Source organism: Beta vulgaris, chromosome 3 (genome assembly GCF_026745355.1).
Source record: "Beta vulgaris subsp. vulgaris cultivar EL10 chromosome 3, EL10.2, whole genome shotgun sequence".
NCBI lineage: Eukaryota > Viridiplantae > Streptophyta > Magnoliopsida > Caryophyllales > Amaranthaceae > Beta > Beta vulgaris.
In genome coordinates this window covers 5,824,024-5,840,938 of record NC_079204.1, presented here as the reverse complement: position 1 = coordinate 5,840,938, position 16,915 = coordinate 5,824,024, and the positions used below count along the sequence as shown (strand labels likewise).

At 36.9% G+C, this 16,915-nt stretch overlaps 1 protein-coding gene and 1 pseudogene across 1 annotated transcript; one reads left to right on the top strand and one right to left on the bottom strand.

The window, feature by feature from the left end:
* Positions 1-747: 747 nt before the first annotated feature.
* Positions 748-6,126, top strand: LOC104888352 (alpha-glucosidase). Its single transcript, XM_010673290.4, has 6 exons — positions 748-1,076; positions 1,835-2,532; positions 3,757-3,987; positions 4,222-4,868; positions 4,945-5,368; positions 5,530-6,126. Exons 1-6 carry the CDS (start codon positions 778-780, stop codon positions 6,024-6,026), a joined length of 2,796 nt encoding a protein of 931 aa, XP_010671592.2. The 5' UTR covers positions 748-777; the 3' UTR covers positions 6,027-6,126.
* Positions 6,127-7,010: 884 nt separating this feature from the next.
* Positions 7,011-10,727, bottom strand: LOC104888599 (receptor-like protein EIX2; annotated as a pseudogene).
* Positions 10,728-16,915: the final 6,188 nt, after the last annotated feature.

The window sequence follows — 16,915 nt, the reverse complement described above, 5'->3', positions numbered from 1 at the left end:
CATAGCGGGCTGGGCTGAGATTTCACGGCCCAGGACCGGACCGTGAAATTCATGGGTTGGGTGGGCTGGTCCGCGGGCTGAAAAGTCTCGGCCCACACCGGTCTGTTACCGGTTTTCACGGTTTGAGAAGCGGTTCTGGCGGTTCGTGGTTCTAGTGGGATGGACCGGGCTGGCGGGACGGCATGAGATATTTTTTTTCAAAATTATTTAATCATTGAAATTATTCATTATTGTTATATAAAATCTTTAAAATGAATAAAAATATATACAATTATCAAAATTAATGAATAATTTCATTATTTTAAAATTGATTGAATTATAATATATGCAATTTGATTAAAATATATACAATTTGATTAAAATATACACAATTTGGTTTAATAATAACTTGGACCAGGCTGGTCCGGTTCATGGGTTGGGCTGGACCGGTTTCGTGGTCTGGGCTGGGCGGTTTTAGTAGCGGGCTTTAGTGGGTTGGGCTCAAGAAATCTGGCCCAGGCCCACCCACCAATTTCACGGTTCGAGCTGGGCTGGACTGGGCTTTTTGCGAGCCCGGCCCACACGGCCCACGAGGTGGGTTGGGTTGGATGGGCTGGATTGACCCGCAATGTTGGCCATCTCTAACTGGGACCATGGGTAGATATAATGCAGGATACAAATTGCTCTCATCCACAAATTTCAACATCTCATTAATCTTTCATCTTTTGGCTATATGCCTATATTATACTTGTATAGTCATATAATATACTTTATGAGTCTTTTAAAACTCATGCAACGATGAAAGTAGCAGAGCGGAGAGAAGGAATAGAACACTTCTTAAATATGAAGAAAATACTTATATTTTCTTGGTTGCTAACACTAGGAATACTGTTAGTATGTCCGGTGAACGCAATTCCGGCGTCATCGGAATACGAAAGTAGTAAGGGAAGAGGCGAGGATGATGATATTGGTTATGGATACAGGGTGAAGTGGGCAGAGTTTGATGAGAATGGCAAGTCACTGAATGCCAGGCTAAAGGTTGTGAAGAGTACCCCTGTTTATGGACCTGATATTAAGTTCCTCAGCCTTACTGCTAGGTAAATTGAAGGCATAACTAACTCTTTTAGTCTTAAAGTTTATTAGCTTTTAGTACTTTATTTTGATATGATTAGCGTTGACTTGTTGTAGATCAAGATTGAGATTTGAGAGTATAGAACTTTTACATTTTCCTAGAAAATTAAATATTAATTTATTACTTCCTCTGTTCCAAAATATAGTATTAGTTCTCATTTCTATTTTGGGTCTTCCAAAATATAGTTATCATTTCATATTTATAACTACATTTTTTCGTAAATTGTCTAAAAAAACCGTGTCCCATCATTTATTTGCTTCTTGAATTTTGTTTTTCCTTTTGTTTATTTAACCAAAATGTTAATTAATGTTCTTCCACCAATTATTCTTCATTCTCCTCCTAAAATCATCTTTTCTCATACAACATTCATTTAAATAAACAAAAAATCTTTATTATCCCTTTTAGATTCTACTTGCATAAATTACTGCGAAAAAAGGGAAATGAGAACTATATTTTAGAACGGAGGGAGTAATTTCTATTTACAACACTTCGACTAAACCAACTCTAAGTACTTTAAGTATTCAAAGTCCACCTAATTTAAGATTCAAGTGTTAATCGATATTATTAAATAATACCTTCGTTTTTAAATAAGTGACACACTTCTCCCAACAAGCTCTCAAATAAAAGCGCGATAAGTGTGTGTCACTTATTCAAAGACCGGAAGTTTGGTTACTATATTACCGCAATTTATTACCGCTTACGAATAGTATGTTACCTTGGCAGCTTCGAATCAGACGAAATACTAAGAGTCCGAATCACCGATGCTAACGACCAACGTTGGGAACTCCCTGAACAAGTGATCTCTCAATCACTACCCAAAAAATCTATGACCTCTCCATCATCTCCCTTATCTTACTCCCCATATCCCCGCAACTTACGCCTTTCTTCCTCTTCCTCCGACCTCACATTCAACCTCCAACGTTCCAACCCCTTCGGTTTTTCCATATCTCGTATTTCCACAGGTGAAGTTATCTTTGACGCAACTCCTAACCCACCTAATCCCAACACTTTCATCATCTTCAAAGATCAATACATCCAACTCTCATCTTCTCTCCCGGCCCAACATGCCCACCTTTATGGGCTTGGTGAGCATATTAAGCCCACTTTTAAGTTGGCCCATAACCAGACTTTTACTATGTGGAATGCTGATATTCCTAGTAGTACTCCTGATGTTAACCTTTATGGGTCCCACCCTTTTTACATGGATGTTAGGTCTGCTCCTGTGGTGGGGTCCACTCATGGTGTGCTGTTGTTGAATAGTAATGGGATGGATGTTGAGTATAGTGGAGATAGGATTACTTATAAGGTTATTGGGGGTATTATTGACCTTTACTTTTTTGTTGGGCCTACTCCGGCCCAAGTTGTGGAGCAGTTTACTCGCCTTGTTGGACGTCCTGCACCTATGCCTTATTGGGCTTTTGGTAATTTCTCCTCCATCTCTCGTTCTAATGTTTCTTATGTTTGGATGTGTGTGTTTTTTTTGGTTGTAAATGAGTAATCAAGCGCACTGATATATATTTTCTCCATTTAGAAATAGTTGCATCATTTTTAACTTTCACCCATGTCGATGTATGATTTCAACCAATAATATCTTTAATTATCAATAAGTAAAAATTATAAAAAGTTAATTTTAAAAAAAATTACATCGAGACAAATATAACAAGACCCCACATAACAATGTTTTTCCTAAAATATAAATCACCAAAGACAATCTAAGGGAAAGATGTGAATAGTGCACAAAATAGAAATAGTGCAACTATTTCTAAACGGAGGAAGTATTAAATTTTATCAACTAAGCTAGAGGTCATGAACATGTTTGAATGTGTTTGTTTGTTTGTTGTTGTCTTGTTTTTTTTTTCTCAAGTTGATTGATAATGTAGTTAGATAAGGGCAGAGAAAATGCCGGTTGATATCAGAGATAGATAAGGGGTGATAATAATATACTACATATGTGTTGTCGTAGTTGTTGAATGTACAGTGGAACATTTGTGATATATGTTAACTCGTTTGGGAGTCAAGATGTTGATCGAATGAGATATGTTATTTTTAACTAGTGATTCTACCTTAATGGTCATAGGAGTTAATTATTTTGTTCACTATCAAAATTTGTGCACTACTTTGGACATTGTAGAAAAAAGGCTGTAGGATTGAATTTGTAAGGTCATTTCATATAATCAGATTATTTGAGGTTTTAAAGACAATCTCTTTGGCTGAAATGATTAGGATAAAGTTGTCGTCATCTTAACCTCTTTTGTTAAGAGTATAATCCACATGTGAGTATGGAAGTAGTTGTTAGAAAGGCGAAATCTAAATTTGCATTCAAGAACTCTAGATTAGGGAACAAACCAAGAATCAAAACTCAACTGGTTTCAAAAAAAAAATAAGAATAGGATAATATCAAAGAAATTTTTTGGCGGCATTCTTGAATTTTAGTAATATGATTGGATACTTGTAAATTTAAGAACTGATTTTTGAGCAGCTAAATAATACTGGCAATGACCACAAGGCACAAACTTTAGCATTTGAGACTTGAACATTATAGTAGGTTTTGTTTGATTTTCTACCTTCTCTGAGGGGAGACTGAGTTGCTAATCTATGGTCTGTTATTTGTATTTGACTAAAAGCATGTATCTAAAACCTTTCAGGTTTTCATAATTGTCGGTATGGTTATCATGATGTGTATGAACTCGAGTCTGTGGTTGATGGATATGCGAAAGCCAACATTCCTTTGGAAGTAATGTGGACAGATATCGATTACATGGATGCCTTCAAGGATTTCACATTTGATCCTGTAAATTTTCCTTTACACAAGATGCAACAATTAGTTAGTAAGCTTCACAAGAATGGCCAAAAATATGTGCCTATTGTTGATCCTGGTAAGATTTTGTTCAGATATCTTCCCACTACTTATGAAATTCTACCTGACATTCTAAGATCAAAATACACTAAAATGTGTACTAACTACTAACATTATTCTGATCTCGCTTTTGATCTATGTAGACGAACACTAAAACTAGAATCTCGTCTCATGCAACCAACACATAATAAATCTTATTGATAATAAAATGTGTGCTAACATTATTCGGATATTGTATTTACTGTATTTGCAGGTATTAGTACAAATGATACATATGGAACTTTCATCAGGGGAATGGAACTTGATATCTTCATCAAGCGTGATGGTAAACCATACCTTGGGTCTGTTTGGCCAGGGGATGTGTACTTCCCTGATTTTTTGCACCCTTCTACTTCAGCTTACTGGACAGATGAGATGAAGAGATTTTTAGATCAACTTCCTGTTGATGGAATTTGGATTGACATGAATGAAGCCTCAAATTTTATTACTTCTGAACCCACCCCAGGATCTACCCTTGATGATCCACCATATAAGATCAATGAATACGGAGTTCAACGACCGATTATCAACAAAACTATACCACCAACAGCTGTGCACTACGGTAACATTATGGAGTACGATGTACATAACCTATTTGGACACCTTGAAGCTAAAGCCACCCATGATGCACTTGTTGAAGTCACTAAGCAAAGGCCATTTGTGCTGTCTAGATCAACTTTTGTTGGGTCTGGAAAGTATACTGCACACTGGACAGGAGATAATGCAGCAACTTGGGATGACCTTGTTTACTCAATTCCATCTATCTTGAACTTTGGGATCTTCGGAATTCCAATGGTGGGAGCAGATATTTGTGGTTTTCTTGGGAACACGACTGAAGAGCTTTGTCGTAGATGGACACAGGTAACTCTGTCACACCTTTGGATATGATGATTTCCCCCCCTCCTGAAACTATATCAAATTTACTTCTTTCGTGTAGGTAGGGGCATTTTATCCTTTCGCGAGGGATCATTCAAACATCGGTACCTTGTATCAAGAACTTTATAGATGGGACTCTGTTGCTGCAACTGCAAGAAAAGTGCTGGGTCTTCGCTACCGTCTTCTTCCCTACTACTATACATTGATGTACAAGGCGCATGTTACGGGAATCCCTATAGCAAGACCTCTATTTTTTACTTTTCCTGCAGATGTTAGGACTTACAGTATTAACTCACAGTTTCTCATTGGTGAAGGAGTCATGGTGTCACCTGTTCTGAAATCCAATGCAGTGTCTGTTATCGCATATATCCCAAAAGGAAACTGGTTTGATCTATTTGATTACTCTCGTTCAGTATACGCTGCTAGAGGAAGACATGTTAAACTCAGTGCACCTCCTGATCACATCAATGTTCATGTTCATGAAGGTACTATGTCCTCTTATAACTCTCTCTGTCAGTAAATAGGTTCCTGTTTCATACTTACTTTTCTCTAGTTGTGTCTTATTTTACATAGCTGAAGTGTAAGATCATCCTAAATTTGGTAATACTTCCTAGTTCCTCACAAATTAAGTGTGACACTTATTTAGGTAATATTCTTGCCATGCAAGGGGAAGCCATGACAACTGAAGCAGCACGCAGGACACCGTTTCATCTCTTGGTAGTGATGAGCAGTGCTGGAGCTAGCACTGGTGAACTCTTCCTTGATAATGGTGTTGATGTAATGATAGGTTCACAGGGAGGAAATTGGAGTTTTGTGAAATTTTCTGCTGAATTATCAGAAGAGAGTTTAAGCATTAAGTCAAAGGTCGTTAATGGAGAATTTGCAAGGGGGCAGAAGTGGATCATCAATAAGTTTACTATCTTAGGTTTGAAAAGTGGAATCAATGTTAAGGAGGGTATCTTAAGGAGTGGTGTTGGAACTGTTAAGGACAATGGAACTAGACTAACAACTACTCTGGACAACAATGGAAAGTTCCTAATTCTTGAATTTTCAGGTTGGGAAGTTCTAATTGGACGTGAGTTTAAGTTAGAACTGAACTTAGAACTTGGGAAGATTTCTACATATCCTAAAAATTACTTATAACTCCTGGAAGTATATGCTTTACTTCCATTTAGTGCTAAGTTGTGACTGGTGTTTTTTGGACTGTATTCACTTGAATAAAATCGAATAATTCTACTTTGCATGCACGGCTTTGCAAAATAATAGTTTCACTTGTAATATATCACTCTCTTTTTTCGTCAATCATAGTTTAGTAGTACGTTCATAATGACTTGAAATTTGAAAGAATAGTACTACCTTTTTTCGAATTTAGTTGTCATATTACTAGCTAACGTTGACTGTTGGCGTTGCCATTAGTTTCTCATTGAAGGTATATTTAAATTTGGTAATTTCTGTATTAATTATTTAATCATGGCAAATCCTCAAAAGTTAATGTATAAAGATAAAAGACTGACTTGAAAAAGGCCAGGGGAAAAAAAGAGAAGTTAGAAAGGTTTATGGTGCAAATTACTCTTTTTATTTGTCATATATTTAGTCATTAAAAGAATTGGTCACTATGTAAGAGGAGTTCGTTCACTCATGGTACACCCGGGTGTACCATGAGCATGGTACATACAAGGGTATTTTTGTAATAAATTAACACTTCAGCTGCTCATTTGACACCAAATTTGCTCATATGGGCATTTTGCTCATTTACTCATTTGCTCACTTTGCTCATTTTGTAATAAAAGTGTTTGCTCAATTTTTTTAAATGAGTAGACATTGCTCATTTGCTCATTTGTTTATTTTGCTCATTCGCTCATTTTGCTCATTTGGAGAAAATAATCTTGGGTGTACCATGAGCATGATACACGCAGGTGTACTATAAATATTCTCTACGTAAGAGACATAAGATGGATTCTTAAGAAGAGCCTAAAGCAGCAACAATAGTAGACTGCAAAAATATAAGACAGGCATAAAGTTCATCATGAATGAAAACTTTCTTGGATGATAGTATGTCATAGGTCAATATCAGATGCCATATGCAATAACATGCTCTCAGTTTCACTTAATAAATATACAATATACTTGAAGATCATACAATGATTTTAATTATCTTACTTGATCAAGTATTGCAGAAGAATACATGTGATTTGGGATTGAATACTAGATATATCATTGATTTCAAACATTAAAAAAAGAACAGATCATACAATACAGATTATTTGAAGTACCTCAAGGCTTCCTCCAAACTCTGGCTACATTTATGAATACCATGACATACAACTTGTCTTTCATGTTATCAAAGAACCGAAAAAAAGCATGTCTCCACGATCTTTTCAGGACTATAGATCCGCAAACTCCCCAGAATCCTATAATGAATCCAAGCACAACACTTATATACAAGCCTAGATAGAAATTACCATTGCCATGTTCATGTTCATGTTCATGTTCATGTTGCGGAATTATATTCTCTCTATTCGGTTTGGTTGCAGGATGTTCGTCTCCTGGACATTCTTTGAGTGGCTCCCCACAAAGCGACGGGTTTCCCATGTATGATGAAGGATCAAAACTTTGTAGCTGAGTTCCATATGGGATTTTTCCTGACAAGTTGTTGTTTGACAAATTCAAGGTCCCCAAATAAGTGAGTTGAGTGAGGCTTATGGGTATAGCTCCAGAGAGATGGTTGTTTGATAAATCAAGAAACTCTAGTACTGTCAACTGACTGATATTGGAAGGAATGCTTCCATACAATTTGTTTCTTGAAAAATCCACAGAGATCAATCCTTTAAGCAGTGTAATTCCATCTGGAATTCTTCCTTCCAGCTGATTACGAGAGAGATCGATTAATATATATAGATTCACAGCCTTGTCAAATCTCTGTTCTTCTCTTTTCCACTCAATAACTGCAGATTCCCCATATGGAAGAGTGTCCACTTCCCCCACCAAAGGGTCCTCGACGTCCATCGATGTTAGGTAGTCTGATCCGTAGATCATTGCTGTAAGATTATATATGCATTCTGGAATCTTACCTGATATGTGGTTGCTAGCAACATCCAATATTTGAAGATTGGACAATTGACAAAGGCTTAAAGGTAGCCTTCCATAAAACTTGTTTTCTCGTAGATTAAGAATTCCTAGACCTCCAAAAACATTGCCAATGTTTGAGGGTATAGAGCCAGTTAGTGAATTATACCCAACATCTAATATAACCAGATATGTACAGTTCTCCAAGGAGCTAGGGAGATTTCCGGACAGACTATTATTTCGCAAGATCAAATATTGCACTTGATAGAGGGCACCAATGGATGCTGGTATATTTCCTGAGAATTTGTTGTTTTCCAAGTGCAGGCTCTGAAGTTGATCAAATTTCATCCAACAATCTGGTAGCTCCCCGGACAACAAGTTGTTTGACAAATAAAGACCTTTCAGCATGATTTGAGTTTTTGGACACAATAAATGAGAGGCATCTGAAAACATGTTTTCTCTCAGGTACAAAAATTGAGTAGCATTTGCTCTAAGAAATGAAGGTATTGAACCCTCAAAGTAGTTTGAACTCAAATCTATCTCAACGAGGGAGTCGAAGGTGGTTGACAAATTCGGGAGCACCCCATGAAAGTTGTTGTAAGACACGTTCAAGTACTGGATATTAGACGAAAGTTTAGCCCAAAAAGCAGTAGGAATAGAGCCAGAAATCTGAGAATTGGATATGTCAAGGTAGGAGATATTGGTTTGAGTTAGAAGCCAATTTGGAAAATGAGGTCCCAACTTGCAAGATCTTAAACTCGCGATGCTGAGTTGAAAAGGAGGAATCCAATAGGTACTGATTCTAAGCGCCAATGCTGTGTTATGCAAGTACAACTCACGTAGCCTTGAAAGAGTTGAGAAGTGATTGTGGTTTAGAGTAGTTTCTAAAGGATTAGAAGAAATACCCAATTGGACAAGCATAGAAAGTTGCCCGATACCTTCACTGATTGTGCCATTCAACCTGTTCCCATCAAGATGTAATTCTTTCATTAAAGAAAAAGCGTTGATCATGTCTGGAACAGAGCCCCAAAACTGATTTGCTCTAAAATCCAAGTACTCCACAATTGGCTTGTTCGCGCACCCAGTTGATAATGCTTGTATGACAATGGACAAATCATCGGCAAAGCTATTAAAATCTAAGTCGAGTTTTTGCAAGTTGCATAAATTGCTCAGACTTTTAGAAACGGGACCATGAAGGTTATTACCCGAGAGGGAAAGGACTCTAAGAGACCTTAGGTTCGAAAAGTTGGTAGGGATGCCACCTTCAAGTTGATTTGAAGCGAGGGAGAGATATGAAAGGGAGTGTATGCTACCAAATACACTTGGGAGAGTCCCTGAAAGTTGATTTGAAGAAAGATCGAGATATGAAAGGGAGTGCATGTTTCCAAAGGCACTTGGAAGAGGCCCTGATAGATAGTTTGAAGAAAAGTCAAGATATTCAAATTGGTTACCATTTGCACTCAAGTTGAACAACCATTGGAATACAGAATAATCGCCAGAAATGCTAGATGAAAGGCTCAAGACGCGAAGAGAGGTTGATGTGTTGATGTAAGGAAGTCATGATGGTATAATAAGATCATTACATCTATCCAAGTAAAGAACCCTTAGGGAAGGAATCTTGTGTATGGCGTCGAACCAGTCTGTGGCTTCACTAAGATCACTTCCACTAAGGTGGATTTCTTTCAACATTGTGAGATTGGAAATCCATTGCAAGCTTTTAGCAGTAAGTTTGTCAGAAGAAGGAAAACCATGACTACTGAGATCAAGATATGCTAACTTGGAAAGATTTCCGAGTTGCAGAGGAATTTCACCAGTAAAACCAGCATCTGACAAATTGAGGTGCTCTAGATTGGCTAAGGAATCAATGTATTTGGGTATAGGCTGGGAAAATTTATTGCAGCTCAAGTCCAAATACTTCAAATGCTTAAGCTTAAATAGGGAAGGATCCAACTGACCTTCTAAACAAATCTCGTCATCATTTACACCACTACCTTGAGCCTGAAGCATGATAACATTGCCAGTAACGTTGCTGCAGCGAATGCCGCGCCATTGACAGCAGTCTTCATGGTCTCCCCAAGAAGTGAGCAACCCACAATGATCAAAATTGATACCTTGTTTGAATTGAAGCAAGGCTTGTCTCTCCATGCTGATACATTTGCTTCCACTGCTAATCCCATTTCCAGAAACAGAATGACTGAAGAAGCATAGCAGAATAGGGAAATAAAGCAAGAACATTGATAATAGAAGGTGATGAAGTGTTTTCATAGTAGAATTCTGCATCTTTATTAAATCCAGAGAATAAGAGGCCTATAGTATACAAAAAAAGAACACCAATATGATCAGATTGTGTTAATGCAGACCATGATCATTGCTTGGGGGGGAGGTTATTTATAGATTACATTAATTATATTTAGTTGAAGATGAATGTAACAACATTAATGACTTCTTGAAATGCTAATTTTTCAACAAGCGAAACATCCTAATAATTCCTGTACACACAGGGAGAGCTATAGAGTATAGATGATGGATCATGGTTTTGTCTCGACCCTTTTATTTTTTATATACTAGCAGTATATATGCACGTGATGCGTGCGTCGATAATATTATGTACGAATAGGCGTATATTTTTTTAATCTAATTTTTTTGGTAGTGATTTAAATTATTGAGGTTTTTTTTTTGTAGATGTTATTATTTTTTTGAACTAAAGGTGACCGATTTTTAATTGTTAGAAAATTTTGGTCGAGATTTATTAATTCTTTGTCAGCGGATTTATTAATTCCTGTACACACAGGGAGGTTCATGATGATAAAGAGTTTGGGGTCTTAAAGAGCTATAGAGTATAGATGATGGATCATGGTTTTGTCTTTACCCTTTTATTTTTATATATATGCCAGAGCACAGATTTGTAATAGAATTTCATCATTTTACTAGTAGAATTGTACAATGGATCCCACTGGATAAGGAGTGTATTTAGAAAATTTTAAGCTGATTTCTAGTCAGAGTGAAGCTGGAGCTGAATTCTAAACTATAATTTTAAAAAGTTAGATCAGTAAAAACAAACTTAGATACATCCTTGGTTATTTATAATTTTATGAACTTACATCATACTTTGAGTTTCTCACGAGTTTTGGAGTCGAGTATTAAATAACTCAACTTGCTAACGTCTCAAGTCAAGCTCGAGTTTGATTCGAGCTTAATCGAGTTGAGTTGATTGAATCGATCTCGAGTAGTTAGCAAGTTGTCTCGTCTCATTGCTAAATTATTATTATCCTCGACATAGTTGGAATCTATTGTCCTTATCTTTTATTTTCAATTTGCTATTGTGATTTGTGACTTTGTAAGTACCCAGTTGCCCTTATGCTATTGCAGTCAAGAGTGGGGTAGAGATATTAAATTTATGCAAAGTCTCACCAAACGAAATAGACTTGGTCAACCCTTGGAAAAATAAAAGATTTTGCCGTATACTTCCTCCAAAGTCTTGCTAAGCAAACTATGTCAAATAAACTCTATCGTACAAAGCTAATGGAAAATAGATTATTTTTAAATTTATGCAAAGTCTCACCAAACGAAATAGACTTGGTCATATTAAATTTATGCAAAGTCTCACCAAACGAAATAGACTTGGTCAACCCTTGGAAAAATAAAAGATTTTGCCGTATACTTCCTCCAAAGTCTTGCTAAGCAAACTATGTCAAATAAACTCTGTCGTACAAAGCTAATGGAAAATAGATTATTTTTCATTTAAGGCTGAGAGTTTAATCCACACACAAAGGATAGGACACTTTATGAGGGACTATTTTATTCTTCCTTCCCTCCTAAAGTATCTAATATCTTATCTCGAACTGTAGAGTCCGATTGACTTGCAAAAGGTTCTACCTGATAGAGCAATTCACCTTACCTACACGGAAAAAGAAACCTATCACAACTTTAACATGTTAACATACCCGATAAAGTGATCCTGTTCCTGTCAATTGATTTTGCAATTTCATTCTGCTGATTCAGCAAAGAAAATAGAAATCCTTCTCTTCACATGAATCTCTTATCTTATGTAAAATAGCATACCTGAGACGAGCCTAGAGAAGCAATAGAAGTAGACGACAAAAAATAAGACAGGCCTAAAGTTGTTCACTATCGATGGAGATTTTCTTGGATTACTATGACATAAAGTTAATATTAGAGGCCATATGAAATTACATGCTTTTATTTTCACTTACGGAGTCCTATATACTTCAAACTATAAGGGATTTCAACTATCTTTAGTTGATAAAGTATTTCAGAATAATACACATATTTGGGATTGATACCCATACATATCACTATCTTGAATTACGGAGAAACAAGAACTACTCTTGACAGAGATTCATGAGTCCCCTAGGAACGTGTCTCTTCATTAGATCTTGAGCCAAGAATCCCAAGCGTCAAAACTTCGTTGAAATTGCTCATGTGGCGAGATGTGAATCTTGCCTTTAGTTGTTCGTTGCCCTGATCGTGAATGACACTTGTTAAGCCCGTATTTTGTTCTTATTTTGGTGCATTTTGAGGGAGATCATGGTATGATTTAGATTGATTTGTTGAGATTTGTATCCAAGTGATAGGATTTGAGGAAAAATGTCAAACTATGAGAGAAGTATGCATTGTAGTTCATTTAGAAGCCTTATAGCACCATGGATATGATGTAGAGTCCAAAAGGAAGGTATTTGGGCCTCCTACAAGGTCAAATTGCGTTGGAAGCCAAGTTCGAAGAGTCCAAGGAAGGAAAAAAAAGAAGATTCAGTTCACCATGAGTCGCGGTCTTGAGCGCAGCTCGCGGTGGATTGCCGTGAGCTTACCGCGACTCGTGGTCTGGACAGTGATTCGCGGCTGTGGGCACGACTCGTGGTCTGGATCGCGACTCGCGCCCACAACTCGCGGTTTCATAGGCAACAGTCTTACTATGTTATTTTCGCGTTTTTATTTTTTAGTTCCTTTTTCTCGAAAAATATAAATAGGGGATGTTTCTTATTATTTAGTTATGCACGTTATTATTAGTTTTAGCCCTAAATTCAGTTTTTAGAGAAACACTTGAGAGTTTTGATTAATTTTGATAAAGTATTTGGGATTCCTCTACAATTCAAGCGCTATCAATAAGTTTTACTCTTTCCTCTCTCTTTGATCTTTTTAATCATGTCTTTAATTATGTTTATTGTTTTCAATGCCATGATTAGTGAGTAGTTTTTCTATTTAAAGTTAAGCTGAGCCCTATTTATGAATTGATCATGTAAATTGTTGCACTAATTCCCATTTTATTGAATTATAGACTTAGGGTTTGACAAGGTTGTTATTGTAGTCAATTTTGCATCTCATTTTAGTCCTAATTTAAATTGTCAACGAAAGTTGGAGTAGGGATTAGGATTATATGTTTGCTTGCTAAATTGTTATACTCTCAGTTGAGTTCATCAACGAAAGTTGAGTCTTAGTTAGGATCACCTTGTCCTTAATTCAAATTCTTCCATGAGAATAGGCGAGAATTGGAATTGGATTTTAATTGACATTGGCTCTTAATGCTTCTAATTGTGTATGTAAGTCATGAAAATGGGAGATGTACACATTGGTTAGGCCTTTTGTTATCATGAAAGTGAGCTTTAGGTATTGGTAAATGACTTAGGATTTAGTTTCGGTTCGTAGCTGTGCTCTATTGTTAAGTCATAAGGGAATGTCATTCTCACCTAAGTTATAATTGAATAAATGGGAAGCGAGTTATGGTTTGATCAATTCATATTAGTGGTTATGCTTAATCTTAATTAGTGTTTTAATTATCTTATTCACATAGTTGTCCGATTTTGTCATTAGTTTATCCTGAGTTTATAGTTTATTCTCCACTTTTGGATTGTGTAACTATGTTATAATCTAGAATCAAGTAGTGACTAATCTTTCACCTCCTTAAGTTCGACCCTTAATTATGTGCTATAACACCGTACACTTGCGGTATTTAAAATAAAACCCTAACAACACTCGCTTCTGCTACCACTTCCATCAGTCATTAGTTTTTTTGACTCCACCAGCATAATCGTCGACCAGGGACACTCTCCTTTGATAGGTGACTATCTATCGATTTTACTTGTTTTTGTTTTTTAGGACATGTAAGAGCTCATAAAGCTCATTTAGGTTTTACTTTGTTTTATGTTTGGTTGTATTAGTAATAGGATGTACTTCGTTTTTTTAATTAATGCACGTTTTCTCGATGTCAAAAAAAAAACTAGTTGGGCTAATCTAGTATAAATAATTAAACTAAGTATGATATGTTAATAAATTCTGGTAACCTGAAATTTGTTATGGAATTTTAGAAACACTTAAGTTTTTATAAATGACTTCATATTAAAAGACAACTGTTGTAGTATATTAATGATGATGTATTGGCCTAAATTAAACTAGTTGATACTATTGTTATATTATATAGACTATGCTAAATCATACAACCAACAAAATTTTCAACTTCATGCATAACACGATAGCAAATTAGGCATATAATAGATTATGAAAATCACAAACTAATATAACTTGATAATCCAAGTAAAATTCAACAACACATTCAATCAACTTGAATATAAATATGTACACTAAATACGTGTAATATTACTTGTATAACTATTGCTATTTTTAGATAAGTAAGATGAAAGACCCTATTTAACTGACATATCGCTCGGGTTTAATCAGTTAGGTTTTTTGGTCATACTCCTTGATAAGGAGGGGGACGGTAAGGGAAACCTCAACCCCAAAAATCCCCTAGTGGAGTTTGATCCCATAACCTTGAAGTCATCTGGTCAAACCTTTACCACTAGGTCACGTATTCACTGAAAGAATGACCCATATAATCATATTATCCCACCTCGTATCCCTACAGTTTTGACATTAAACCTTATGGAACTCATTTGAGGATTTCCTCTTATTTCCCCTCTAATGATCCCCTTCATGTTAGCTTCAAAAAATATATGTAGTATCATACATTCATACTATAGTTGATAGTACAATTCATTTAATTGAGCAAGCTGTACATGCGATATTTTGGGACGGTAACTGAAAGTATCGATTCGCCATATTTGCGAACCGTAATTGTAACAGTTCAAACCCGTAACTGCATAAACGGTTAACTAACCGGTTTTTCGGTATGGTTTTCCGGTTAATCATTAACCGTTTCTCAAGTTTCATCAAATTATTTTACTAATTTTATATATTAAATTTCAATTTTTTCTCAACATAAATAATATACCATTAATACCAAGATTCTCTATAAAAGGCAATCATCTCTAAAAACATTCCACACCATACAATATTACAATACAATGAATACATATCTCAAAGTTCTAAGAAAAAACAAGCACAAAAATCTAAACTATTACAAGTTTGTAGTTCACGGTGAGAAGTTACAAGAAAAAAAAATAGCAGCAAGTGCACATGCAAATCCAAGTGTGTGCTGCTCCAGTGAGTGCACACTCTGCACAAACATTTCTTAGTCTCCAGTGAGTGCACACTCTACACTTTACTTACTAATTACTGCCTAATTAATATAATTATTATAAAAAATTTACTAATTTTATATATTAGATTTCAATTTTTTCTCTACATAAATAATATACCATTAATACCAAGATTCTCTATAAAAGACAATCATCTCGAAAAACATTCCACACCATACAATATTACAATACAATGAATACATATCTCAAAGTTCTAAGAAAAAACAAGCACAATGTTACAAGTTTTTAGTTCACAGTAAGAAGTTACAAGAAAAGAAAAACAGCAGCAAAGGCCTGTTCTCCCCAACTTATTTTCAGTTCAGTTCGGTTCAATTCAATTCAGTTTAGCTCTGGACAATACTTTTACTCTCACATATCACTATTCATTTCAGTTCAGTTCAGTTCAATTCGGTTGTTTTATGCCGAAGAGAACAAGCTCCAAGTGCACATGTAAATCCAAGTGTGCGTGGGCTGCTCCAGTGAGTGCACACTCTGCACAAACATTTCTTAGTCTCCAGTGAGTGCTCACTCTACACTTTACTTACTAATTACTGCCTAATTAATATAATTATTATAAAAAAGTAAATAATAATAATAATTAAATTTATCCGATTATCGGTTAACCGTTTTATAAAAAATCATAATCGTCATTTTTACCGGTTCGGTGACCCAACCATTCAATCTCAAATTTTCCAGTTCGGTCACCGCCCATTTTAACCAATTTTTCGGTACGGGATTTCAGTTTTGGTTTTTTGTGAACACCCCTAGTCGGCACCACATGCCCCTTCCAGGGCACGAGTGTGCCTTCAGAGGGCCTCCTACAAGCCTGGGGTGCACCCCATGGGCACCGTACCCGGGCCCGACAAGCCCCCGAGTTCGTGGACTATAATCCACGATTTTTGTTGTTTTTGAGCCATTTTCCGACTTCCCGGGTCCCAACGTATTTCTTCGTCCCGGAACTCCCTAGGATCACCGGGGTGGCTGAGGATCCCCTATGAGGCCTCAGACCTTTATTTCCTTCCCACTTTTGCCTTCCACTGGCTCGCTTGGCATGACCCTAGCTAGTCCTAGGAGGGTCTTCGGATGGCACCACATGACCCTGCCACGGCACGAGTGTGCCTTCAAAGGGCCTCCCATGGCCCTAGGTTGCACCCCATGGGAACCGTTGCATGGGTCCCGGGGGCCGGATTCGTGGACTATATCCACACAATTTCCAATTTTCGGGCCATTTTCCGACTTTCACGGGCCCTACGAGTTTTTTCGTCCCAGGCCTCCATAGGTCTCCGGGGTCCTTGAAGATCCTCAGGGAGCCTCGGACCCTCATTTCCTTCTCACTTTTGTCTTCCCTTGGCTCGCTTGGCACGACCCCCGGTAGGCCTACGAGGGGATCTGGTCGGCACCACATGCCCCTTCCAGGATACAAGTGTGCCTTCGGAGGGCCTCCCACGAGCCTGGGGTGCACCCCATGGGCAC

Excerpts from the sequence above, each read along its gene's own strand:
- LOC104888352 (XM_010673290.4), top strand. The coding sequence starts at position 778 with ATGAAAGTAGCAGAGCGGAGAGAAGGAATAGAACACTTCTTAAATATG. Across the intron at positions 4,869-4,944 it reads TTTGTCGTAGATGGACACAG|GTAGGGGCATTTTATCCTTT; the intron begins GTAACTCTGTCA and ends TCTTTCGTGTAG. Across the intron at positions 5,369-5,529 it reads CAATGTTCATGTTCATGAAG|GTAATATTCTTGCCATGCAA; the intron begins GTACTATGTCCT and ends ACACTTATTTAG.